The sequence below is a fragment of the Pseudopipra pipra genome, chromosome Z (genome assembly GCF_036250125.1).
Source record: "Pseudopipra pipra isolate bDixPip1 chromosome Z, bDixPip1.hap1, whole genome shotgun sequence".
Classification (NCBI taxonomy): Eukaryota; Metazoa; Chordata; class Aves; order Passeriformes; family Pipridae; genus Pseudopipra; species Pseudopipra pipra.
The window spans coordinates 28,718,586-28,745,447 of NC_087581.1; the positions used below are offsets into that span (position 1 = coordinate 28,718,586).

Below are 26,862 nucleotides of genomic sequence, written 5' to 3' on the forward strand. Positions count from 1 at the left end.
AAGTAACATTTGTTTGCTAAACCTTTATGTCTAACTTAATGAACATAAAAAGTTTAGGATTTATGCTAACAGGGTTCTTCCATTCAGCAAAAAAGGCTCTAATTAAGACATTTCAGGCTTTCACAGGTCTTCATATTCCTCCATATGCTATTTAATTTTTCAAAAGTAAAAGAAGCTTCTTCTATTATCAGAGTTTAAGAAGAAAAATGCACAATAAGGTATATATTGCACAATTAATGTGAAGAAAATGCACATAAAATGTGATGCTATTCAGGAAGTAGGTGTATATGTGAACTTTCCTGAAATTACATCATAAAAAACCTGAAAGTTGGTCATTCTTCTTTTCTCTCATCTCTGTAATATTGCTGTTCTAAAGTTTCATGGTCAATTGCTATTTAAAAAATGTGAGGCAACAGATCTTCCTACTAATACATTCACTGAATTACCTGTTTCTAAGCAGTAATACAAAAAAGCACTACCAAAAACCAGCACTTTAAAAATTTAAAACCTCATAAATTTAAATACAATCTTTAGCATGTTCTAAGTTATAGACACATTTTAGTATCTTGTAATCCTTTCCAAATATTTCTAGAATTCAGGCCAGGCAACTTTAAAAGCATACTTCATCTAGCAGACATCTTAAAAAAATTATGGAAAGATAGAAGTGAGCTATAAAAACTAATAGGAAAAAATTCAACAGTTCTGGTCTTTCAACTCAGAGCAGACTATGGTGCCAGACAGACCTAACAAAATGAGTGGGATGGAGTACTAGTACCAGGTCCACTAAAAAAAAACCTCAAACGAAACAAAACAAGAGAGAGGGGCATACCATTGATCTAGTGGCAGAACAGGCAGCATGGACTGTCAGTAAGTGCAGCTGGTCAGGACCTAGCAGAATGCATCTCAACAGCCAGCACGTACCAACAGTTTTCTGTTTGTCATTTTACGGGGATCTTGTCCCCCATTCTTTCGCCTGTGGGCAGATGCAGTGCATTTCAACCACTTCATCCATTTGGATCCTTACTTGACCTACACATGTCTTCTTCTCCAGATCATCACTCCATGACCAAAATACAGTAAAGAATTTTGTCTCTTGAAGCCCCGAGTGTGCTCACTGTATTTGCACGAAGACAAACTATGTAAACCATCCCCAACACTGATCTAACAAAAAGACTTAAAAGTAGCTGTCCTGAAGTCCTATAGATTCAAGAGACCACCGTTGCTTTAAAGTACTTGTTCCAGCGCTCATAGTACGAAAGCCAGAGATGGGACTCTAAATAGTTTTTGCTACTAAGAAAACCATCTATTCTAAGATCTAAGAAAGAGTATATAAATACCCCAAACAAAAATACACCTTTCTTTTATATGTCAAGTATGCCATAATTTTTCCTGGCATGAGAGAAAAGGAAATAGTTAGAGTTGATTAAATTGCTCACAGTCCCTACCTACAAAACTGTGTTGTGTTTATCTCATAGGCATTGTCACAGATTAAATGGATTCTATCAGCAAACTGGTCAGGACCTCACAAATAATTTTAAAAAATTATCTGGTTTGTCTTTCATTCATATTACTTAAACATCCCTCCCGTGCTTTGCTCCTGATTTTTCATTTTGGTTCTGTTCCTCAAAACATGGGTTCCAGTGACAAGTCACCCAATGTACAATTCATAAAGCCTGTCATAAGAGCACAGTATAAGGAAAGTATAACTATACTTTCCTTGGAAGTATTCTTTGTCAATATTTACAAGTGAAGTTTTCCATTTGGGTAACAACAGATCATTTTTTTGAATACTTGTCAGCTTTCTATAGTAAATCTGCAAAAGTTAAAGTGGACTCCAAAGAGAATGAAAAAAATAAAAACAAAAATAAACCAAACAAACTCACGTGAGATATTCAAACCAAACATTTATCTTTACCCCATTTTTTCACCAAGCCCATGTACCACTGTTCTTATGCTACTGTTATTTTTCAGTCCAATCTATGTCCTCTTTGTCATCTCTCAACATTCTATTTTCCTGTGCACAACCTATTCTGAAAATGCTTCCTGTTTTCACCAAGCCATACTTGTGCTAAAAAGAGCTGCTAAATTTTTCTGCAGTACCTCTCACCAACCTTCAGTTTTATTTAAACTTTTTTATAAAATTATCAAGTCAGAATTAGTCACAAGTTTTATAGCTATCAAATAAATTTATAAGCAACTGTTATTGCAATATAATACACAGGAAAGCAGAAATCTAGATTTCCTGCATTAATTTCCATGGAATTACTTTTGGATCTGCTCCTGTCTCACAAACATTTTATGTTGTATTTAAATGACACACCAGACTGCATTGTCTGTTGCAGGTAATATGTCTATCTATCTACAGATATATATACATAGATAGGTATGTGTGTATATATACACATATATATATCAACTGAAGAATATTTTCAGATGATTATCCAAAAGTTTCTTTTAATGTAATGATGCTTACTAAGACCTGGATCACTAAGATCCAAGTTCTTTCATAAATTTATATGCCATGGAAATAAGAAGGGCAGGAGGGAAAGATACAGTGGAGTAAGAGATACAGTGGAGCAAAATAGGTCCACCAGTCAAAGGTCCATCCAGGCAAAATTTTAAGCATTGTTAAGCTATTGTGACCATTTTCGGACATAGTTGTATTGAAAAAAAGTTATTGAGCTTTCTACTCAAAACTTGCATCCGCCCTAACAATCAGGCAGCCTTGATGGTCCCACATGTATATTTCACTCATTTCCCTTCACCACACACTCTAAATTAAGAAAACGACACAAACTCTGACAGTCTTTCATAATCCTTACTTAGTCTGTATTGTCTAAAGGAATTAATAAATTTAATTAATTAATAAGATTAGTATGTATAAGCAGGGACTAACTAAATTAAATAGGCTGTGAACTCACACAGACAATTCTGCCTTCCAATGAATTATTTGCTGCTTGACATAATTTTTACCCTTTGATTTGAAAGTCTTCCTAATGTCTGCTTTTATATATTTTTATTTTGTATAAAAATCTGCCAGCTTATTTTGCCCTTTCATTTACTTACATGAAGAACTTTGAATGACTCATGCTTATGCTAGTACATATTGAATCAAAAGGGTCTGGTAAGTTATGCTACTGATATATCGTGTACATCTTCCAGTTCATTTTTCCATAGAAGTCAGTTGCTGCCACCAGCATCTCCTGGGAAACACCAAAAGCCAGCAGGTGCTCCTTTCCTGTATTCTGTGCAGAGCACTGGGAGTGGGAGAGTCTGTACTGCCTCACTCCACACGGATATTAACTCCCCTCTACAAAGTTTCCCATTAATGACATCCTGTACTCTTGAAACCAAGAATGAAAATGACAGATTTCTCCTTCATACAATACATTCAATGAATTTTTGAAAGGTGTATACATGAATCACACAGAGATAAAACTACTAATACTACATAAAACTACTCAAACAGAGCACACAGAGAGTTGCACCTTAACAAGTGAAGGTCTGGGGAGATGTTCTGATTTAGGAAAGCATAGCATAACAACCCATTTTGGAAGGACACTAAGACAGAGCCTTGACTATGTCCACTTCCACAATGACAAGCCCCTTACAGGATGATTTCAGAGAATCTCTGAGATCACAGTATATGATCCATGAAGGATTTTTTGTGATGTTGTTCTCAATCTTCTCTGTGATTTGATATCCCCTTACCATAACAGGACCTAAATTTGTTTGCAAGGACAAGGCTGTCATGTCACAGAAAGCAGAACTCAGGAGCAGAGGAACACAGGAGGTGAGAGAAGTGTTAGTACATATAAGCACAGAATCATCAAGGTTGGAAGACCTTCAAGGCCATTGAGTTCAACCATCAACCCAGCACCGCCATAATCACCCTGAAACCATATTCCTAAGTGCCACATCCAGATGCCTCCTGAACACTTCAAGAGATGGCGAATCCATCACCTCCCTAGGCAACTTATTCCAGTGCCTAACAACTCTTTCAGTAAAAAAAAAAAATTCTACTATCTAACCTGAACCTTCCCTGGTACAACTTTAGGCCATTTCCTTTCACCCTTTCACTTGAAACATGGCAAAAGAGACCACCCCCTTTCTGGCTACAACCTTCTTTCATGTAGTTGTAGGGATCAATAAGGTCATCTTCTCCAGACTACAGAACCCCAGTTGCCTCAGACACTCATCACAGGACATGTGCTCCAGACCCTTTGTTGCACTTCTCTGGACTTGCTCCAGCAGCTCAATGTCTTTCTTGTAGTGAGGGGCCCAGAACCGGACACAGGATTTGAGGTTCAGCCTCCCCAGTGATGAGTACAGGAAGACAATCACTTCCCTGGTCCTGTTGGCCACCCTGTTTTTTATAGTGGACAGAATGCTTTGGCCTTCTTGCCCACCTGGGCACATAGCCAGCCAGCTGTCAAACAGCACCCACAAATCCCTTTCTGCTGAGCATCTCTCAAGTCATTCTGCCCCAGGCCTGTAGCACTGCCTTGGCTTGTGACACCTGAAGGTGACACAAGTGCAGATCCAGCAGGGACTAACTAAATGAAACAGGTCATTGCATAAAACTACAATAATAGAAGGGGTTTACAAATTCTGTTTTTACTGACAATTAAGTCTAGAGCACAGCAGAAGTTCTGGTAAATACTCTCTCAAGGTAGTGTGGGCTTTCACAACATGTCTACTTCATTCCTCTGTGTGTTTGTTACTAATTAGTAGCTGCCTGAAATCAACATTAATAGAAAAATGTCCAACCATTAAGACATTTAGAAGTTTCTCCACATTTGTAGCCAAAAGATGATTCCAACAGATTCCCACATTACACTGCTCAAGAGTATCTTTAAGGCACCATTGCCCCTAGAGACAGCCATTTTCTGTTGTTATTTTGAATACACATTGTGATCTCAGCTCTTGGCTCAAAGATTTCTTCATTCTTCCATAACCTCCTACACAAAGGTTTTTGTGCTTTAAAACAGAAGCCTAAGGGACTGCATCATTGTCTCTGGATTCTGGGTTAGAGAAAGACAGGACCCCACAGAGAGACTGAGCTCCTGGTGCTAAGTATGGAGGCTGTGTCCCCACTCTTCTGGGAGACTGTGGGGAGTGTCTTCCCAGGAGCTACTGGCTGGGTAGTAAGTTTTCACACAGGCTGTCTCCACTGCCAAGAACAAGTCAGGCAGGTTCCTGCATCAAAGGATGCTTTCATGCATGCCCTTTCCTAGCCAGCAATCCCACATACTAGCAAACAGAGCAAATCTTCCAAATTAGTAGCAATCTGAAAAAGCTAGGTATCCAATTCTCTTCAATCTAACAAGGGAGAAACCATTCATCTGTTTCAGATAAACACATCACATCTATACCGAGTAGATGAATGCTGGCTGGACAGAGCAAAAAAGAGTCAAATACTGCCAGGCCATGGACTAGAAAGTCTTTTGGTACAGCCAAAATGGAGAGTTTCTCTGGAGGTGATTCAGGATCATGTTACTGCTCTTACCATGGAATTGTCACTCCCAATTAATGACACTTATGGAGCCCCTTCCAGTTAAGTTGTCCAAGAAAAATAAAAATTTATCTTGAGGATGGTAGAGGAAGATGGTCGCAATCAGTTTTAAGAACTGATGGGTAGTGACAGGGCATCCACAACACTTCTCCCTCCTCCCACCACCTCATACTTTACAATAAGTGGCAAATCTGGTCTCTTGGTGAGTTTATACCTACATCTGGAGTATCACCACAGTAAGTCTATATCTGCTCTCTCAAGATTTGTTCACATGAGTAACACGAGTAACAGTGTTTCCAGCAAGCCCATTAATACATATAAGCATTACTCACACATACAAGGTGTGCTGGATTAGATTCTTAATGACATAACCATGGAAACTCCAGTCTGGATTTGCCCAGATAAACACACTAAGGAAACAAAAGCTAGACAGCTGGCACGAAGAAAAGAAATGAAATAGAAAAAACAAAAATATCACTCCATATTAAGTAGTACTGGTAGGATGTTCCATACCAGCTATTTCATAACCCACTTTCACAGTCCTGCAAATATTCAGCACCTTTCCCAAACCAAATACAAACAATTAATGCTGAACAGTTAAGGCACAAAAGCCAGTCATCACAGACCAAATGCCCCTATGGCACAGTTTTTACAAGTTCCAATAAAAAATGTGCACCATGGTCACCCCTGGTGGAATTTATGCAACAGCTTGTCTCTTTCCTCACACTGAAGAAAGCCTCATTTTGTACTCCATTTGTGGGAACAGTGAGAACCCAGGACTTTTTTCCCATGCAATTTCTTTTTTTTTAGTTTTAAATATATTTTATGGTACCTAAGTTATTAAGCATGAATATATAATATATAATATGAATCTCAAGGATGAAGGACCACCGCCTCCCTAAGATCTTGCTTTACGGTGAACTTGCCACTGGCTGCCGCATGAGAGGAGCCCCGAAGAAAAGATACAAGGACTCCCTGAAACAACATCTTAGCCTTGGCCATATTGATCACCATAACTGGTCTACTCTGGCCTCAAATCGGGAGGCCTGGAGACACGCCATCTATAATGCAGCTGTCTCCTTCGAGAACACACGCAGGATCACCCTTGAGGAAAAAAGGCAACACAGAAAGAACCGTGTCTTGCAGAATACACCATCTAAGGAGTCTTTCTGCTGTGCCTTTTGCAATTGGATATGTCTGTCACGTATTGGCCTCATAAGCCACCAGCGTGCCTGTAGCAAATGTGGATAGAGCCTTCCCAAATCTTCGTTTGCGAAGGCTAGCCATGATAATATGAATACAGTTATGTAGCATTCTGTCAGGAATCTTCAACTTTTTGGAGGGTATCATCATCAGATATAGTACAAACACAAGGTACTTGTTATTTCTTACCTATTCCTTCTGTTTCTCATCAAAAACAGCATCTGTCAACAACTCCTAAAGTCGTTTGCAGGAATTCTTCAGAAAGCATCCATTCACTGTCACCAGTGGGTAGTGATAAATCACAGAGCATCATTACTGACAACAACATCACCACTACATCTAATGTTAGAGAAGAGTATTTGTTTGGAATACCATGTAAAATGATCAGCCATGCCATGATCTGTATCATCGTGCAGTCTGGTAATTCTTATGCAATTTTATTAATTAATCATGAGTTGATGAATGACAAATGATGAGTCCTAATGACTTAGAAATTGAGGAGAAAAATAGCTTAAAATACTTTCGGTGAAATATGATTCCAGTTCAAGGCAAGAAGGTTCAAGTTTTTCCCAGTTTCCATAAAGAAGGATTCTCACAGTTGGAAAGCCAAGCCTTTATAGCGTGCCAGAATTAGCATCACCTGACTCATATCACTATAATTCACTAGCAAGGAGAATATGAATACATCCTTCAAGCATAAGATTAGCAAGCCAAATGGCAGGGCAAAGAAGCAGTATGCTCCATATCAGCATTGGTAAAAAAAAGAACTCTCTTTCATGAGAAGATAGATTTTCATCTGAGTCCTGAATTCTGGTAGCACATTTGCTCAAATAATCTGTGTGAAATTAGAAGAAGAACAACAAACAAGCTCTCATCAGCTGGGTATCAGATCACTCCATGGCCATGAACTAATAACATACATCAACGAGATGCAGTGAAGGCCAGAAGAGAAAGTAGTTTGAAATTAATTCCTTTTCTGCCTTCAGCTTTGAATCTGGCTCCCAAATGCTATGGGCAACATGTGGAAACCCAAAACTGTTGCAAAACACAGTGAGTTATGAGATGTTCAAAGTACCTGTGGCGTATATTTCTTCCACAGTGCAAAGCCTCACAGAAATACTGCATATTCTGGAATGAGTCACTGCTGTATTTGACCTAATAAGGAAAAACATCACCCTGAATCCAGAGTCTTGAGTATCATCTTCTCAACAGAACAACCCAGAACACAGATTAGGATAATATGTTGAGTCACAGACTTTGTCCACCCAAATATTTTCATTGCAATATCTTTTCGTTTTGCGGGGTGGGATGGATGGGAGGGCAGGGGAGGGCTGTAGGGTGGGGGGAATACTTACGTCAGTGTGCAGGCATCTTATACACCCTACTGATTAAGAGGTGCTGTAAGAGAAATTCCCAGCAAATAAGAAAGAGTAAGAACGCCACAGCTCAAATACATAATGTCTGTAATGTGCACTGACAGCTTTCTACTATGGATTTACAACACATCTTTGTTGTTTCTAATTTACTAGTGTATTTTGAACTTCAGATTTTTAACATTTCTTCTAAGAGCATAGATATATTTTAAAAAATAATAATGTTGCTGGGGTATGCTGGAGCAGATGGTCTAGTCAATACAGCTACAGTAATTTATATTTAGGAAGATCTATTTGTTTATGCCTATGCTGTAATATACTCTACCAGCTTTTTTATCATCAGTTTGTATTTCAATTCATTTGGTCACTGCCATTTTTATATTTGAGGAAATTTTTTTAAAAAAGGGCAATTTGATGCACAGGATTCAGCTGAAAATACTCCACACAAATGAAAAAAAACAAGTGAACAGGAATGCATTATGCATTACAACTTCATTTTAAATAAACAAATCGATGGTGTTCTGTCTGTAACCTCAGCATGAAAGGTAATTGATATAGAATAACAAATCAATGTCCCATGAACTTTCTGAAAGTTTAACTGATGCTCTCAAGTGGGACCACTGGCATGGTTTTAATGGGAAGGATAACAAGATCTTTGCTTCAATCAGTTGCAAAACAAGAGTGGAGCATTATTAGTATGCTTAGACTCAAGGAATATCCTAAAATAACTTTGAGAAGAGAATAACATATGCAGTTAGAAGAAGATAAATTGAAATTAATATTTCATAGTACTGATACAAACAGGCATCCATAACCTTTCATAAGTAATTTTCACATATAATTTATGTGGTGGCCTTAAGTTGAAGTACAACAGTCACCACCAGTATGCTTGATTCTTTAAAAAATGCTTGTTTTGTGTGAAAAATGTCTTTTCTTCTCTGTTGACTTTGGCACTTAGTTCCTTTCAAAATCCATCAAGTGCAGTACCTGCAGGAAATAAATTCCATTCCTAGAACAGTGCTGTCTTACTTGTGTATTACATGTGCATATTCACATGCAGATACAACCATGTTACACAGATAATCAGGCCATCTGGGAGTAAACATGGAAAAACTACTTCCATCAAGTTCTGAATACCTATGAACTGGCATATCCCAGTATTAGCTTTTTTGGCCCTACTAGAAGAAAAGCCTTTTCTTGCTCTGACCTGTGATATGTGACTGAGTCAAAGAAGGAAGACAATTTCTTAATGGAAACAAGTTACCAGAAAATTTAAAGGCAAATGAGAATCTTTTATTCCTGAAAACAAAACTAACAAAAAACCCCCCCAAAACAAAACCCCAAGCCAAACCAACAAACAAACAAAAAAACCAAAACAAAGACAAAAAAGACAAAACCAAAACAACAAAAAGACAACAACCCTAAAGAAAACATTCATGTCATTTTTCTTAAATGTAATTTGTTTCTTTAAGAATCGAACACAACAAAAATAATCAGTTCAGATCGAGGCAAAAGCATAGGTGTATATGGACATACATAGAAATGTTATGAAACAGACACAAATAAATATTTGTCTGCTTTTCATTACCCAAAAATGTCTGCTGGAGCTGAGCTGCAGTCTGATATTGAATTGAAGGTTGGGGAGCATTTACTATTGATTCTACAAATGACTCTCACTGATGACAGGAAAGGAAAAAGCAAGTTCATGTACTAGAATTTTGAAACAGATTATGTAGAGAGCCCAATAATACAAATATAAAAGGCAAACCATGTTGCTTGCTTGAGAAAGTGCGCACAACTTACACTAAAAAGAATAACTACCACAAGTAATTACCTACAACAATCATTGCATAATGCAGGATGTAGGACAATGCCACAGGTCCTGAAGAAAAGCATTGCCACTGAAATGGTCACCCAGTGGAAAGTCACTTTTGAGAATTTTAGCAGGGCTTTAGCACTAAATACCTCCCTGCTCCCTGCCATGTCTGTGCGAGGGCCTAGGGGGACACTTTCTGAGAAGCACTCCCATTTGTCACATATTAGTTACAGAGGTCATGCCTTGAGAGCGTAAGTGTGCAACTGAAGGCAATACATCTGAGTCACAGCCATCACTGGAACTGTGTTTAGTGACACACCATATCAATCAACACTGTGTTTGCCCAAACTGGTGGGGTACAGCTTCTCCAAATGGCCAGGCCGCTCCAGGTAAGGCTGAAAGTGCTGGAGCTGCACATTTAAATGAACAGACTGTGGGTCCAAATTAAAAGCTATCTCGCTGAGTTGCTCTTTAACTTTTAGAATCTAAACCCAAGACCAGTAGCTCCTGTTTTCTTCTTCCTCAGCCTGTAGGAACGAAGGAAAAAAGGTTAGACACACAGCATTATGAATAGGTCACGCTGAATTCTGAGAAGCACCATACCAGAATTCATCTATGACTTCCTACCCATTAAATCCAAGCATGAAACCCCCTTTAGTGCAACATTTTGAACTCCTGAGTTTGTCACAGATACCATAAATGCACCATTAGACAACTGTTACAAATTAAGTGATGGAAAAAAATCAAGCAGCATGGAAAGAAACTAAAAGTTATCATTTATAGCGGTAAATCACCAGGTTTCAAAAACATAATGAAGTCACACCAGCTGTTTTAAATACATGAAGCTGGGGAAGGCCTAGTTAATAATTGATGAAGTACTAACAAGAAGGAGAGAAGGAGACAAATCTGAAGAACTAAATAACCAAAGTAAAAAAAAAAGTAGAAAACAGGAAAAAAAAAGGGGGAGGCGTTTATTTCTATAGAGCAATTTTCATGTAAAAAGGGCAGTGTTTGCCATTTGATCACAGAAATATGCCTATTAAGACAGTCAGAGATAACAACTCCTAGCATATTTTTGCTGACCCACTTTGTCTGCTGTTATTTCCATCCTGGAAGCATGTATTACCATCTTGCTTCAAGCAATGTGTTTTCAGCAGTCACTCAGTTTTCAGTTGAGGCATTCGGTGTGTTCACATTCAGTAAAATTTTGCAAATAAGTAATTATTACTTAAAAAAACAAACTCAACCTTCCATTTTACTTAATCTTTTAATTACTTTCTAAATAACCTTCTGAGGGAATCCAGTTGGACCCTTATCCATATGAAAAGACTTCAGGTAAGACAAGCACAAATAAAAAATATGAACCAGATGTCTCTACAATCACACAAAAAGATTCAGGTCTTCTTGCCACCATGATAATACACTTAAATAGTCTTTGCTGCTGATGAAAGCATCAGTGAACTGGGCAAGAAGAGCCACTGGCTGGAGGTCACCAGGTCAGCTCCTCTGCTGCTGATCTGCCCTCTGCCACCAGCTCCATTCACAGCTTTTACTGGTGACCTAGTGACATCAGCCAGTCCTTAGATTAAGGTCTCTGCTTTCTTTCTTTAAACTTTGAAATTCTCATGTAGGTGTTTTTCCTCTTGGATCCTTTCACACCTGATGGTTTTGTTACAACCATGCTCCCCCTGTTTGTAATCTTATCATTTTTATCTGCAGACTTTCTTTCTGCTCACCTTCGCACCCTCTTAGTGCTCACACTTCTCTGAGACAGGGTTGTGCAGCTGGGTGTGATCCATGCTGGATCCTTATCTGCTAAGGATCCCATCTGAACAGCAAGGGTTACTGCTGTGACCCAGGGCTTCTCGTTTGGAGCAGGCACCTCTCCCTGGAACAAAGATCACTTTTCTTATGAGTGTCACAATCTTCTTCCACTAGCTTAGGGGAACGTCAAAGTCTTGGGAACAAAAGAAGAATCCCTTGTTAAGAGAATATGAGTTGACAGAAACTGTCAACTTTACAGGTTGGCCTGTAAAATATTCTTACAGAGACAGGAGGATGATCCCAATGCTTGAATTCAAGTTTTAGGAACAGTAAAATGGCAAAATTTTTTACATAACAAAATGTTATTATTTACCTTACTTGACAATGAAGACTATATTAAAAATTCAAATTAGTTGTTTCACAGAGTTTAAATCTGTAAGAATAAAATACATAGTTGAAATGATGAGAGGTAGGAGTGGCTCTAGTTTTTTCCTGCTGATTCATTTGACCCTCTCAACTTCCTGATTCCTGATTTTTTTTTTTTTAGGCCTCCATTATGCTTTTTCATGCATTTTGTGTTCTTTTCCATATTAAGACTCACAAGAAACTTATGTAAGCCAAGAGGAAAGAAGAAAATTCATCACCTGCTACAGTTTAGATTTAAGAGCAATGAATGCAACAAGGCATATCAGTGTAAACCTAAACATGTAGAGCTCAGTGAAGCTGGAGAGAAATTTCCAGAATCTCAGGATTTTATTTAGGCATCTTATTACTCTTGAAATTACTGGGAAATCAGACTGTAAAAATCTGTAAAAATCTTTTTAAATAAATCTATACCAGGAAAGCAGCTTGGGCATAAACCACAACCTAAACCCAGTATCACGCAGAAAATGTTCCCAGCATTCAACATGACCCCAGGTGTAAGCTGCTATTTTTTGGCTAGTGATGACTATGCTGTTTTAGTATTAACTGGGAAGACTTGCATAAACAGAGGCTCAAATCATATGCACTGAAACCATCAGATGGAGTGCATATGCAGACTGCCTGTGAAATCAGAGGCATGATTCCTTTCTCTGCCAGAACTGCTGCTCTGAGATGTAGTTAGAAACAGTTAAATGCATTCACAAATTAATATTCAGGATGATTCCTGTCTTTAGAAAAAGAGTAGGAAGCATCAATAGTTTCCTTTTCATAAGACTTCCCAATTCTTCAGTGGAGGGCACAGCAACACATTCTTGGACAAAACAAATCCAGAAAAGTAATTTTATTGGGCTGAATTCACTCTTCCACCCCAGTGGAGATGTCTCAGATAAAGCACCTTAGATGAGATTGAACACTTGTGTTTAATTAGCTCAGTTCCACTTGTACCTTTTTATCACTGTTTTTCTGGAGAAAGTGTATTTTTCCATGATTCAGAGGAAGGCAACTTCTTTAATCTGGGCTGAAGCTAGAAACTTCCAAAGCACTAAAACCTTCAGTTGAGAAAAGGAGAACAGACTCAGGACAAAAAGTTGTACTCTGTTTTATGAGAGTGAGAGGCAAAGAAAATCTTTTTGTGACCTCCTTTTCATAAGCACAATGCAGTAGTTAAGCATTAAATAACAGCTCAATAGGTTCTCATCAATGCAGAAAAATAATTACTTGGGAAAAGTTATATAACCTCCAACAAGGTCAAAGATTGAGATATTTTTACACGTGGTCTGTAAGATTCCCTCCTGCATGAAATAACTTCTTGAATAGAAAAAACTCATCATCTTTACAGGGCTCGACATAGATGACCTATTATTTTAGCACCCATTAATTTTCCTCCATGTGGAACCTAATAGGGAAATTCATTAAACAGTACCATTGGTTATTCTACTCTGCAAAAAGCACATCCATGAATCCATCCCGACCAACCAAACTGTATCTTTATTTCAAGAGCCAATTTAAAAGAGTTACTTTTTGTTCTTTACTTGAAACAAAATTTCATGGGGCTATCCCAGTCAGTTCACTGACTTATCTTTTCCCTGCTTCCTGGAACTTTTAATTATCACCCTTGTAACAGAAGAGATACTAGGACACAGTTAATCAAACTCACTGTTTAAGATCCTGCTAGCAGCCAAAATCCAGATATGAATAAAGGGCTGAACACCATGTCCTTGCAGTAGTACCTGTGAGTTTCAATTATTAACCTATCACAGATACTGCATTAAATAGATCGTTAATGTTCTCAGCAAACCATATCAAGTCACCACATGCAATTTTAAATGCACCTTATCTTAGGACTGCTGCTTACCTGGCTTTACATATTACATCTTCAGGGTTGGTATGGAAAGAATCCTGACACAACTTTCTCTCTTTGGGATATGTCAGTGAGAGAAGTTTTATTTTCCTCTTGCTTAGGTTCTACCATTTTTGACACTAAGCATAGACTTCCCAGGCAAAATATTGCCTTCTTTTAAACCAGCTGAAGTGTTACAATTGGGCTCAGCGTGGTCAGTGTTTATGCTGCTGAGCCTGGGACTTCCCATTCAAGGGTGTGTAGAGTAAAAGGTGCTGTATTTTTCAGTCTTTCTGAAGGCCCTTGATAGGTTTGGGGCATCTCTGCATAGATATTCCCAGTTTAAGCCTAGGGCTGTGAGCCAACAGAAAGAAATTCTGGGTGACATATTTGGATGATGTCCTGGCAGTCATTTCCTACCACCTCCCTCCCAACCATCTGGTCCTGACAAACTGGAGCTCGGCCTTGGGCTGACAGTTAGACCACATTAGCAAAGAGTAACATATGATAAATTTCCAGATAAATAGAAAGATTGGAGTTCTTCACATCACTCATATTTGTGCCCGAAACATAAGGCTACAGGATTCAAGCTCAAGAACAGCTACAATGGAATTTTCAGCTGATAACTATGATCCATTTTCTATACTAGCTACATCAAAACCAAATCCCATCTCAGTTTTTCATCAGCTGAGCCAAAGTCTTTGATAAACCCAGACATGACTATAAATTTTTAAAACATGCTTCAGTTTTCCTTAAATATTTTAACATTACTCTTGTGATATTTTCAAGACCAAATACAACTCTCCTGGTCAACTCTCTATCAGATCCAGCATGTTGTTACAAAATTCTACATTGACCCACTTGAACATTTTATTGAATTACATTGGCTCTGGAATTAGAGCCTTTCCAGTCCTACGTACTATTAATTTACTATTAAGGAGGGAAAACTGCATCCCTTTCTTCCACTGAGTATCTTACAATAGCTTATATACTTTAAATCCACTAAACAATTTATATAGCTTCATAATTCTCTCTTTTAAATGAAGTGATGCAATTAGTGAACAACATAAGCAGTCTCACACTCGACCAGGTGCCAGCCAGAGAAGGTTGAAACCTCTATGCTTTGCATAGAGCAGGACATCATATGCTTGGTCATTAAGGCAATTGTGAGCTGGTAGCTCCCCTGCTAAGTGCTCCAGTGGTGCCGCTGGTAAACAGCTGGGGGTCAGTCCTTTTCCTCACTGTGCTGGGAAGTAGCACCTTACTGGATGACAAGTACTACATGCCTACCCTGAAGAAAACGTTCAAGATTTTGAGCCTGGAAGGACTAAATTTCATAGTCTTAATTGAGGTGACATGTAAGACCTAAGAAAGTTCAGTTAACTAGTGTACATGGCCAATTTGTCTGAGAACTGTTTGTAAGCAGTCTACTTGTATTTTTTTCCTTATTTTGTACAGAGACATTTGTTAATCTCAGTGGATGTTCAGACAACAAAATATTTAAAGTTCTATGAGCCAGAGCTCTTCTAAGTTAAGAAATCACTACTTTGAATAAAATCCTGACACAAAAAGATTTCTAAATATATATACACACACACATATATATCTCCAAGAAATCTCTCAGGGGAACACTACAGTGTGATTGTTTCTATGACTAAAACAGTTTTGGCGCTTCTTTGTTCCTTTGACTGAACTAATTTTATCATATGTATTCTCTAGTAGTTGCTACCATGTGGAAAGGATGCACTTCTACTAACATCTTCCTGCACATCAGCCACAACATATGGCAGGTTATCCCTTGTCCATGATAAGCATCTTGTTGTCCCTCCAGTGTTTGAGGGGGTAGGGCCTGAGGACTAAGATCATCTGCAACTAAGCTCAGCTTTCTTTTTAACTCTACTTACAGGTCACTGGCCACTTCCAGAATACCAGCAGTCATTTTTGGAGCTCTTTGAAGCCCAAAGCCTCTACTCTCAGCTCCTCTCTCAATGAGCCATCCTGCAACGTGACAACCCCATGATGCAGTTCACACTTCTTCTCATCTCTCAAGGTGTGCCTGACCCAGCCCCACACAGTCCAGCAGCACACTGGCATTTAACCTGCCTTTGCTCTGCTGCACCATGTGATGTGGAGCACTATGGGATGGGATCCCTGCTGATGACAATCGGGCACCAGCTTTATGGGCTAGACCAGTCCTGTTTCTCCAATCTGAGCTGTAATTCCTTTTGAACAGAAACAAGTGGCTCTCACATATTGCCAGGGAAGTAGAGGGTATTATCTGGTCCATTTCATTCCCTAAAGCAAAAAGTATATATAATATAGATTCTAGGGTTTCAAGTATCATTATAATTTTGACTTATCAGAGCGCGTTAAAATGCAACATTTGTATGCAGTAAGCAATAATTATGTAATAAGAAAAGATAGAGAATAGCTTTAATAATGTGCAAACGTACCCATGGTAATGAAAAGGAGTTTATCCCTTTAATGGCTCAAACTGTGTAGTTGGAGTCACATCACAACTACACTTTGGCTGAAAAATATACGTTTGGATGAAAAGTAGGCATTTACTCTGGTCCCTTGAAGGCCAGAGAGCCCTGATGGCACCACTGGACTTATCACCCCTTAAAGCATTTGAACCACTCATCAATTATTTTTCCATAACAGTAGTTTCAGGGGATGTTTACAGCACAGCTGCTGGACATTTTCATTGAGCAGATGATAAGGGGTGCGTTACTTTTAGTTGGTTTGGCTACAAGGAAAGTTTATATTTTACAAATCTGATTCAGATCTGCCCTACTTGACTTGATCACTAAAGCAAAGGCAGCTGCTTACTATAGTTGTCTTAACTCCAGTTACATATTTTGCCTGCTAAAGTAGTAATTATAGGTCTTTGGGAAAAGCAAGGAAGGAAACAATAATTATACAGATAGAGAGGGAAGATATTCCAGCTGCAATTCAGATTTATTTTCCCACATTGCCTACCTTAGGAGACTATCAAAAAAGCATATAATACAGATACTATGTCTATCTAGAACCGTGCTTAGCTTTAACTATTACCTGTCTTTCAGAATCTGAAAGCTGCTTTCCTAATGCCACAGCATAACCTGAAGGTGGTTTTTTGGGTAACTCAGCTTCGCAGAAGACACCTCCTTTTGTTTTATTTTTGTGGTGTGTCTGCTTAATCTTAACTGAGTTTTAGGGATTAAAATGGACCAGTTTAAATCCCTGGTGTGTTTGTAAGATATGTGGAAGACAGTCTGTTGTTTAATGAAAATAGAAAGAAGATTGCCTAGCAGATGTCCTCGCTGATTTGTAAGTGATAGAGCACAATTTCCCCAAGCTCCTTGTTATCTGCAGAAACACCTAGGCAGAAATTTTCTTGATCTCTCTTGAGCTGAAGTTTTCTTGACCTCTCATGCACTGTAAGTACTAGAAGAGTGACTCCAGAGCATCAGAAAGGCAATGCCAAGTCTTCCTGCTTCCTGAGACAGGATAGCATAGTGATGTGTAGCTACTAAAGTTTTCAGTCAGATATCTTTGCTCATGCTCACTTTCTGGGTTGTCAGCAACCACACATAGCACTGCTTATGCAGTGTTTTACCATCTGTCTTGCACACACTTTCTGCTTTTTTGGGAACCACATGGGTTGTTGACATGGATTCTGTCTTTTCCAGCTTCCATCTCCCTCTGCCAAGCACATTTTCTTAATTAAATAATGCTTGGCAGTGTACACAAGCAAACAATTACCCACACAAATTTGGTGCAAGCAAGTGTAAGACCACATCAACAGTGGAGAGGAAGTCGGGTTTAATCATTAAAATGTGTAAAGTGTTGGTTCGACAATTGTTTTTGTTCAATAAACCATACGATTTTATTGTGTGGTTACCTTTCCTGGGCCAAGGCTTGAGCCTAATTCAATATTTAATAAAAGGCATGGTTTTTGTAAAAAATGGAGAACCATGTCCCTATTTCTGACCCTTCTCTCTTGTTCTGACCCTTTCTCACACATGAGGGCTGAATTACCCATGATTTTGAGACTTTACTGCATTGAAGACATAGCTAATGCTGTGTTGAGGATCAAATACAATTAACAAGGAGGTTGTTATCTTACCAAAGATCCAGCAGCAAATAGGTTAAGGAAATTAATTTTGGCCCTCCAACCCTTAAAGTTGTTTTGTATTCTGTTGTTTTAGGTGCTTCCATGTGTATCATTCTCACCTGGCCACTTCACCCAGCAGCTGGCCAGTGCAATCTGCTTGACTAAACTTTTAGCTACAGCAGTGTTCCTGAGATTTTGATTAAGAGTTAATTCTCATGCAAAAAGTTAAACATGGAAAAATTTCCCCATGGTAATTTGAGAAGCAGTCCTGCATCCAAATTAAGTCATACCCAATGCTAATGAAACAGCTTTAGAAACCAAAGGGGTAACCAAATACCTCAGGCCATTTTATCATCTGAGGTACATGAGTAAATATGAAAGGTCTGATGTAGATTAATAGGCATCACAGGTATGTAAATGATCTCTTAATTTGGCACTCTATAACTTGCTCTTAGATCTTAAAGTACCCTAAAGTTTGACTTTCTAACACTAGAAAAACTGTTCTTAATTCCCTACAAAAACACCATGTAATTTTAAAAGAAATTTAATTAGAAAACTTTGTAAATACTTTAAACTGTATATTAAAGATCAGAGGTTACTTGGAAAAAAATCTTGCTTCAGGTTTCACTACAGATGAGAAATATTATCAGAAAAAAAATAAAAGAACTAAAGTATCACTTTTGTCTTCCCATTTTTCCTACTCTGCACTGCTGTAATCCTGCAGCTCTCAGGAATGGTAGTTTGATTTACCTAGGCACGTGTGTCTGTACTTGATACTCCTATTGTGGTAACTCCAGTTCCTTCACAATGAGTAGCACCCAACAGCCCATATTTCAAAAACAACTGGCTAGAATTGTATCTTGGCAATTCAACTAAATTTTACCACCTGCAATAAGCTAAATGCAGGTTGTCTTTTGCCCAAGTATATGTGTTGCATCCTTTGCTTTTACTTAGGGATCTTCCCAGCTCAGGCCACACAGTGGCTTCTGGGCACAGCCGCACTACTACTCTAAAATTTACATGAAAAAGATTCTCAGTGCATTGACAGCAGGTGCCCCAAACAAGAACTCTCCCCCCAAAAGAGCTATTGAATTATGTAATTCTTAGTCTGCAAGTGCCTGTCCCCCCATCCCACAAGGAAGAAACAAAACACTGCAATAGGCAGGATGCTGCAGAAAGGTTACTGTGATTTGTACCATAACCTACCTAGAAGTTGCTTACATACATGCACAGACGGACTCACACAGAGGTTTTACGTGTCTCTTGGCCTTTTCACTTTCCGGCTGTAAGTTAATGGGTTGTGAGAACAATGTCAATATGTGCCAGTTTAAGAACAATGTTTTATGTAACTCAGATTAAAATTTAACAGGGCTGTTTCACTATTCAGTGTGTGCAGCCTTTTCAACTGGATCTGATAAAGATCAGTTTTGCTGGAACTTGTTTTCATAGCACTTACAAAAGCAGCCTCCCTGCTACTGGCACTTGGAGCAAAAGAAGCTGCAAAATCTGCTGCATTTGAGAATGAAGGTAATATGCTTAGCATGCTTTTATACATGCAATAAATAAATAAGGTAAAAAGATTCTGGAAGGATTTATGGCACCATGTCAGTTGCTAATCTTGCTTTAGCTGCATTATAACACTAGCTCAACTCATAGTCCTGTAGGTTACCACTTCACTGGCCTGACAACTGCAAATAGCTGTCAGCTACTAAAGGATACCTGAAGCAACCTGGATGTGTGATTGACAAACCTTACTCGGCTCTATGTTCACATAATGGACTCTTATCACCAGAAAGTCCAGCCTTCCAAGCTGCAGTTGGCATGAGAGGCAACAGGAGAGCTGCAAAATCCTCATTTAAATTGTGGAGAAACAGAGGATCAACCTTCAGTTCCGTTAAATCTCTTGTTTAAGCATGTGCCTCTCACATACTGACAAAAAAAGGTGAATTTATAGAAACCTGGTAGGTAATGATATTTGGACTGCACTGTAAGTGTAAGCAAGCCTCAAAGACAACCCAGACATCTCCTGATAATAGGTTGTCATTTCTGCAAGAAACAGCTCACTGGCTGTAAGAGTTCACACATGCATCAGCCCAGTCCACTGGGAATTCTGTGAGCTTCTATCAACAACAGCCAAGACTGAGGCCTTTGAAGTCCCTGTACCTAAGATGAAGCATGCATATAGCAAATAAGCTGCAGTACAGTTGCACATTTTGATATCAGTCTTTTTAACGTACTTTAGAAGCAAGCTACAAGAGCCAGATGCCCTGAGCTGATTAGGAGTCTGTCCTTCAAGACAAGCATTTAGGAGACATTACTCTAGGAGTTCAAGACTATCAAACTTCAAATTTTAGATCCTTGCCAAAAACTCTTAAGACATATTATCAAAGTAAGATGTGACACTTGGCTATAAAGATCCTGTTAATGAGTAACAGAAGAATTTGTGATCAGCTACAAACTAATTTGAAATCAGACTAAGGAACAGTTTTCAGAGGAGAAACCAAGTTTCTTACCCTGCACACCACCATGTATACCTGTGTATATTCCTCAGGACTGCAACAAAAAACTGTTTATGGATGTGCAATAAAGCACTTACATGCATTACGTATATGGTTTGCAAAAGGACTGCAAAACCTGTGAAAAGACACACTTGCAGGGAGAAACTCATGTCTTTCTTCCCAAACCTTTATGCCTTCCCTAACCCTTCAGAAAAAGCTTCATATGCGGCTTCTTAAAAGCCTATCACTAAGCAAGTAGAAGCTGCACCCTTACTGCTTTTCATAGCAGAGATTAAAAGATCAGATCTTGGCTTCTCATAGAGGTGATCAGTAAAGATTTCTTCATAACCTTACTAAAATTACAATTTTGCAAGGAATAAACTTACAGACAGTGACAGGCACAGATGACTTTTTACTCTCTCTGCAAAAGAGTTCTGTTGAGGATACTTTTTTTTTTTTGGAGGCATGTTTTTGGAAAGCTTATATCCCTATGGATATTTTCAGAGTCATATTTTTATTTTAAAGCATTCATTTTGTCATGGCCAGTATTAAACATTTTGGATTTAATGCATGTTTTGTTGAATCTTGTGGCTTTCAATAATGTTCAAAAGCACTAAAAAGAGGGTCAGAATAGGGTAACTGTTCAAGCTACTGTTATGTGGTTTTTTTGCTTGGGAATACATCACTGCAGACATTTTAAATACACCAGAAGTTAAAATAACATTCTCCTGATTGAATAATTTCTATTAGGCTACTGATCTGAGCTGAAAACCAGTGACAGGCTCCAGTGGTTGTTAGTTTTGGAGTGCTTGAGTTCCTTTAAAGCTCTGCAACCCGTGCTGTTTAAGATTTACCTTGATTCTCTAGTGCTATCTAGTGGCTACTACTGAAAATTATTAATGTGTAGAAATGCAGCTACACTAAAGTCAGCTTCTGTGGACCAATCTAGGTACTTCTTCCATGGTTAGTCTGACTTCAAGGTGTCTAAGTGGGGTTGGTAGTAAAGACAAATAGCCTCTCCCACAAAGGTTCAGCACCCAAAGCTTCCAGGCTAAATGCCCAAGCTGAAATCAGCAGCTGTCTGCGTAAGCAGTTTCGTATTGAAAAAAACCAAACCAATCAAACAAAAAACCACTCATGCAGCCACCTCCAGACCTATTTGTGCCTAAATAGGCGAGCACTTCCCCTCTTCTGTTACCTATCAATTTAACTTATCCTTCTCCTGTTATTGCAATGCACTTTTGAATTGGAAGTTCACACTAGGGCAGCTCCAGCCACCTTTCAATAGAGAGAAAAGCATACAGGCTTCCAGGTGTCAGTATACATATCTGCCTCTTTGCTGTTGGCTGCCCAAGATTTTTGCTTGGTTCATCTTCTCCTTGACATTGAGAAGGAAAACAACCCAGTTAAGGGTTGCCACTTTTGGGCTTGATCAGAGATCCGCTAGCTTGGCCAACAGATCCAAGGTTTAAGCTCAAGTGTGAGGGTCAATAACACATGTATATGAGTTCAAACTATCAACTAAGTAAAACTGAGTATGGTTCCTATATATAGAAGGAACAATCCTATAAATGTTCTTTCACATGGGCCTAAACAAAGAGCTTCTAGCAGTGAGGAAGTCCGGAGTGTATTCATACTTCATGAGTTGATCCTAGCCCCACAAACACGGCATCAGTATCCCAGACTCAAACATTTTTTAACTTCAAATAGGATTTGATTGTCCTGGAAGCACAAACTGAAATGTGCTCCAAACTTAAACATAGCAGGCTAATAGAAAAGATGTATACTCCCATTAGAGGAAGGTGCATTGGGAATCACAATTTTCCTGGAAGGAAATATCAGCAGTCCAAGGGTTAGCACTTACACAGTACTATTCCCAAAACCACACATGAGCACAGACACACACAGACTTTGACACACTCCCCTCACACATAATAACTCCCCTCCACCAGCCCAAGACACACATACAAATTAAAAGAAATGGGAGAAGTGCTGACCAGAATGGTTTGGCTGCTGGCAAATTAAAGAGCTTTGAAGAGACTCTGACTTCTAAAGTGGAAAGAAGAGAACAATATATGACAGCAAACGGTAAACTGTTAATGACTTATTTCTATTAAATGTTAATATTCCATAAATCTGCACTTAAAACAAAGGTCCAGTTATATTTTTTTCTTCCAGCTCTAGTAACCACAATAGAAAGGCTTTTTTTTCCAGAGGGAGACTATATACACAGAATCCTGATGGTGAGCTGCCATTCGAAACAAACAAAAGCCAATTTATTCCTAGGGAGATAAGGCTTAGATTGAAAAGAGAGCATACTTAGTCATAATAGGAAAATCAGCTCAGACCAGGAGATTTCCACCTTGTCTCCAGCAATTCACTCTCTTGCCCAGATTTATCCTTATTGCAAAGGTGTTTTTAGACACACAATTTAACATGAAGGCAATCACTGCTGTCATTCACTGTTGTGAAAGAGGCTGTAAAAGCTTTGCCAAGAGACCGTGTCCACAAACATTTTTGTGAAGTAATCAACATACTGGTTAGAACAAACTCTGAGCCTACATTAACAACAAATTTGAGTGGATTACTTCTCCTTCTGTAGATGCTTAAAAACAGAAGTATCTAATAGAACTGGAGAAAAAGGTAGAACTAAAGTAGCTCCTCTGCATGTATGGCCAGTCTTCATGAACGAAGATTTGGGAAAGGTCATTACCTTTTGAGCCTGCGCAGTGGATTTTTTAGTTGAGACACAGTGTGCGCTGAACTGAGCCCACCCTTTAATCCTAAGGTTCAACTGCCGGGGCCGAGCAAGCTTGGACAGTGGTAGCGAGGTCCTGACGTAGGTTTGTTTAGAGTGACCTTCTCTTAGATGGATGGCCTTACAGGGCTGACGAGCTCCATCTGCCCGGGGTCCCTGACCGGGAATTGAACCCGGGCCACAGCGGTGAGAGCACTGCATCCTAACCACTAGACCACCAGGGGACCCTATAGCTCCTCTGCATAATCTTTAAATTAAAGCCAAGATGTTCAAGGCTAAATTTTTTAAAAAATCCCCCAGTCAACCAACCACCTTGATTTCCAGGACTGCAAGTGAAGATTGTCAGATTTGTGGTACACACCCATATGCAGGACTTAAAACTGCTGAGTATGCATCAATCCCACCAAGGAGTGACTCTGCTACACCCAGAGGTGGGTTCCTAACCACCACACCTGTCAGGGAGCAAGTCTTCAGGAACAGCAAGTGAGCTTTTGTCTACCCTTTTCATTAACACCACTCTACTCCTCCACATTGAATAGCTGAAAGGTAAGCAAAGTTAAAAGAAAGGGATGGATATCTGACCAGAAAATGGGCATAAGGCTTTTGGGAGACCTTGTACTCTGAGTCACAGGCTCCATGGCTCACTGTTGATCCTTCATGGCAAGTCCCATGCCTGAAGGAATGCTTTTTAAACAGACTGAAAAATGAATAATGATCTCTGGCACAAAAAAGCAAGACAACTTCATAGTTTCATGGATTTGCAATGAGTTTGCAAGTGAAGATAAAATCTTAAAAAAAAAAATAAATTAAGGTTCACATAAGAGTAATGCCTTTTTATAACTATGAAATTATTTTGAATTCATCTTTCGCAACAAAATGAACAATGCGAGCATGCCATTGTAAAGCAATCAGGAACACACCTGCAACTTTACTTCTTTATCATGACAGTTTGGAATTTATTTATTTAAATCCCACATTGTGACACAAAAGCAGTAACAAAATAGCTGTAAACTACTTCTGTTACAAATATAGATACTATGTAAAGTGACTTTACATATTCTAATGTAGGCAATTCTCACACTATGCAAGAAATGAGTATAAAAGAGCAATTCAATAACAGCAGCATCCAGTAATGGTACCACGTGATTTCTTCCATCTTAGCCTACCACAGTGTAACTTCTAGAGCAGTTAAAAAGACAAAGGGGTGGATTTTTTGTTAATTCGCTTACACTTAGCTATCAATTTGTTAATACTATTTGACAGACACTTCTAATACTGCTTTTGTGACCCCACTAAAACAAATGCTAGTCTTTTGTGTTTTCCCATAATGATGGCCTGAACATTGCCTGCATTTTCAGTTTGGATTTCTCTTAAATGACAACTGACATGGTGGCCTTCTTGCTACATTTTTTTGGCTAATCAACACAAGGGATCTTTCTGCTAATTAGCATGCTAGTTAGCTGGGTATCTTTCTCCCTCAAAAGACTTAGTGAAATTTTTCTGCAGGAAAATAAATCACGGGAAAAGCGTGCTTTATCTGCCAGATTCCTAGAAGCAAGGCAGGCAAAGGCAGGTAGGCTACAATCAGCTAAGAGCTTCATTGAGTGCTACTTTTACATAAAGTTTTAGTGAGGAAAAAGTGATACATTTATTGACCACACTGCTGAGCAAAGAACAGCTCCATGGTTGCATTGTACTTACTAGACACATCTTGTATTTGTGCCTCTAAAATCAATATCCCCAAAAAAATAGTTGTGGCTCTCAAATCTCTTCTGCTTATTACTGATGCAAATGTTCACTGTTGTCTTACTCTTCACCTCCACTGGGAGGAATGTTCAGGTCTTTACCCATCCTCAACACATTAGTCCTGGTTTTATGTCTCCTCAGTTCAAGGAGGACTCTACCTTTGCTGCTGTTGGTAACAGCAGCAACACTGTAACATCAACTTCTTCCATACTGGCCTAAAAGATATCCAGACATCTTCGGCAGCCAAGTAAACCTGCTCTGAGCAGTTTGTTCACAGCTCTGATTCATGCAGCTTGAAGAAATGTCTGCATTGAGCCTGTAGTTAGTCTTGCACATTGGAAGAGAATAACCTTTGCTTACAGACATTTCATACTGGGAAGGTAGTTTTCACATCCATATACACTAGAAAATACTACTATTATAAAAGTCTAGTTCTTCTAATACTGCAGTTGCTGGGCATTCTCATTCACCAGGAACAGTTTCCACTAGCACTGAATTTTTTGGCCCTGAGCACAAGTCCTCTCCTTTTGAAACAAACACACAAACCTCAACTCCCTGCCAAAAACCCACATAAACAAAACCCCCAAACCCAAACCAACAAATGAGAAACAAACAAAGCAATAAAACAAACAAACATACAAACATCAAAACAAAACAAAAAAACCCTCAAATCTAAGTCAAAATGAAACACAGTTTTCTATTTTTTGGGATACACCATGACTTAGGAAATTTAAACATATAAACAGACAAGCAAACTAACCCATCCAAGTACCCACCCATCCCCTTCTACTTGATCATAGGATGGTTTGGGTTGGAAGGGACCTTAAAGATCATCTAGTTACAAATAACCATCTAAGTCCATTAATAATCAGCCTCCAGATTACATACTCTTCCCTCTATCCCCCAAGTCTCTATTTTATTAGTACTTTTTTTCTTCAGTAACCTTATTCCTGTTTTCTGATTACTGCTACCCATACAATCCCCTTGCTGACTTCGTGAAATTGTAATTTTTCCAACATTATTCAAATATCCAAAGGCTGTTAGCAAAACATTTCAGTTTTGCTGTGTGGTTATTAATGCAAACATTCTTTTCTCTTTTTTTCCCTGCTGACTTACTAATAGGAAAAATATCCATCTCTTTCCATAGCTGACATAACTTCATCCCAGTGGCTTGACAGTAAGAGAAGTACTTCTATTGTATACAGAAATATGGTTAAATGTTACTTTTCTTCAGTGCTGTAACCGAGTCCTGTGAATCTGGAAGAGCAAGAAGACTATACAAACATTTCCATTCTCTTTACTATGTGGAAAGTAAATAATACCCTAACCCTTCAAGCAGCCAGTTCATGACAATACAGTCAAAGTGACTGATCCTTTTGTCCTTTTCAGAATAGCAACTGCTTCCTCATGAGTCACCCCTTCCAAGCTCTGCCCATTCACAGCAATGATCTGATCGCCCCTCTTCAGGCGTCCATCTTCTGCTGCTGCACCCTGAAACGATACAACACATAACTGCAGACTCATGCATTTCTTTTTCTTCCTGACACACAGCCCTTATGGTTTAAGATTGGTACAGTGTACAAACCCCTTGAAACATTTTTGATTTTCAGTGATTCCAATACAGTCAATTGTAGTACAACTGTACTACAGTGCAGTCGTCTGCCCTGCCCTAAGTTTCACAACATCTACAAATCAGACCTACAGGATTTTTTGTTCCCTTAACTCTGTTTGTCCAGCTAGTAAAACATTTAAACCCTGCTATCATAGAATTAGCATTTTCAAGACCCGAGGAAGTTTTCAGCAACTTGTTTAAGAAATTCAGTCACT

General features: G+C 38.8%; 1 protein-coding gene and 1 long non-coding RNA gene across 20 annotated transcripts in view; both read right to left on the bottom strand.

Moving 5' to 3' along the window:
• Positions 1–9,423: 9,423 nt before the first annotated feature.
• Positions 9,424–19,507, bottom strand: LOC135407548 (uncharacterized). Its single transcript, XR_010426919.1, has 3 exons — positions 19,240–19,507; positions 11,644–11,795; positions 9,424–10,434 (listed from the first exon to the last, which is right to left on the bottom strand). It is a non-coding gene; the product is annotated as an uncharacterized LOC135407548 (long non-coding RNA).
• Positions 19,508–24,216: 4,709 nt separating this feature from the next.
• Positions 24,217–26,862, bottom strand: part of MPDZ (multiple PDZ domain crumbs cell polarity complex component) — a 111,206-nt gene continuing 108,560 nt past the window's right edge. For all 19 annotated transcript variants that reach the window (XM_064641242.1, XM_064641249.1, XM_064641257.1 and 16 more), the window contains one exon: positions 24,217–26,526. In XM_064641242.1, coding sequence (XP_064497312.1) covers positions 26,380–26,526 — 147 coding nt within the window. In that variant the 3' untranslated portion in view covers positions 24,217–26,379. The remainder of the gene's footprint in view (positions 26,527–26,862) is intronic.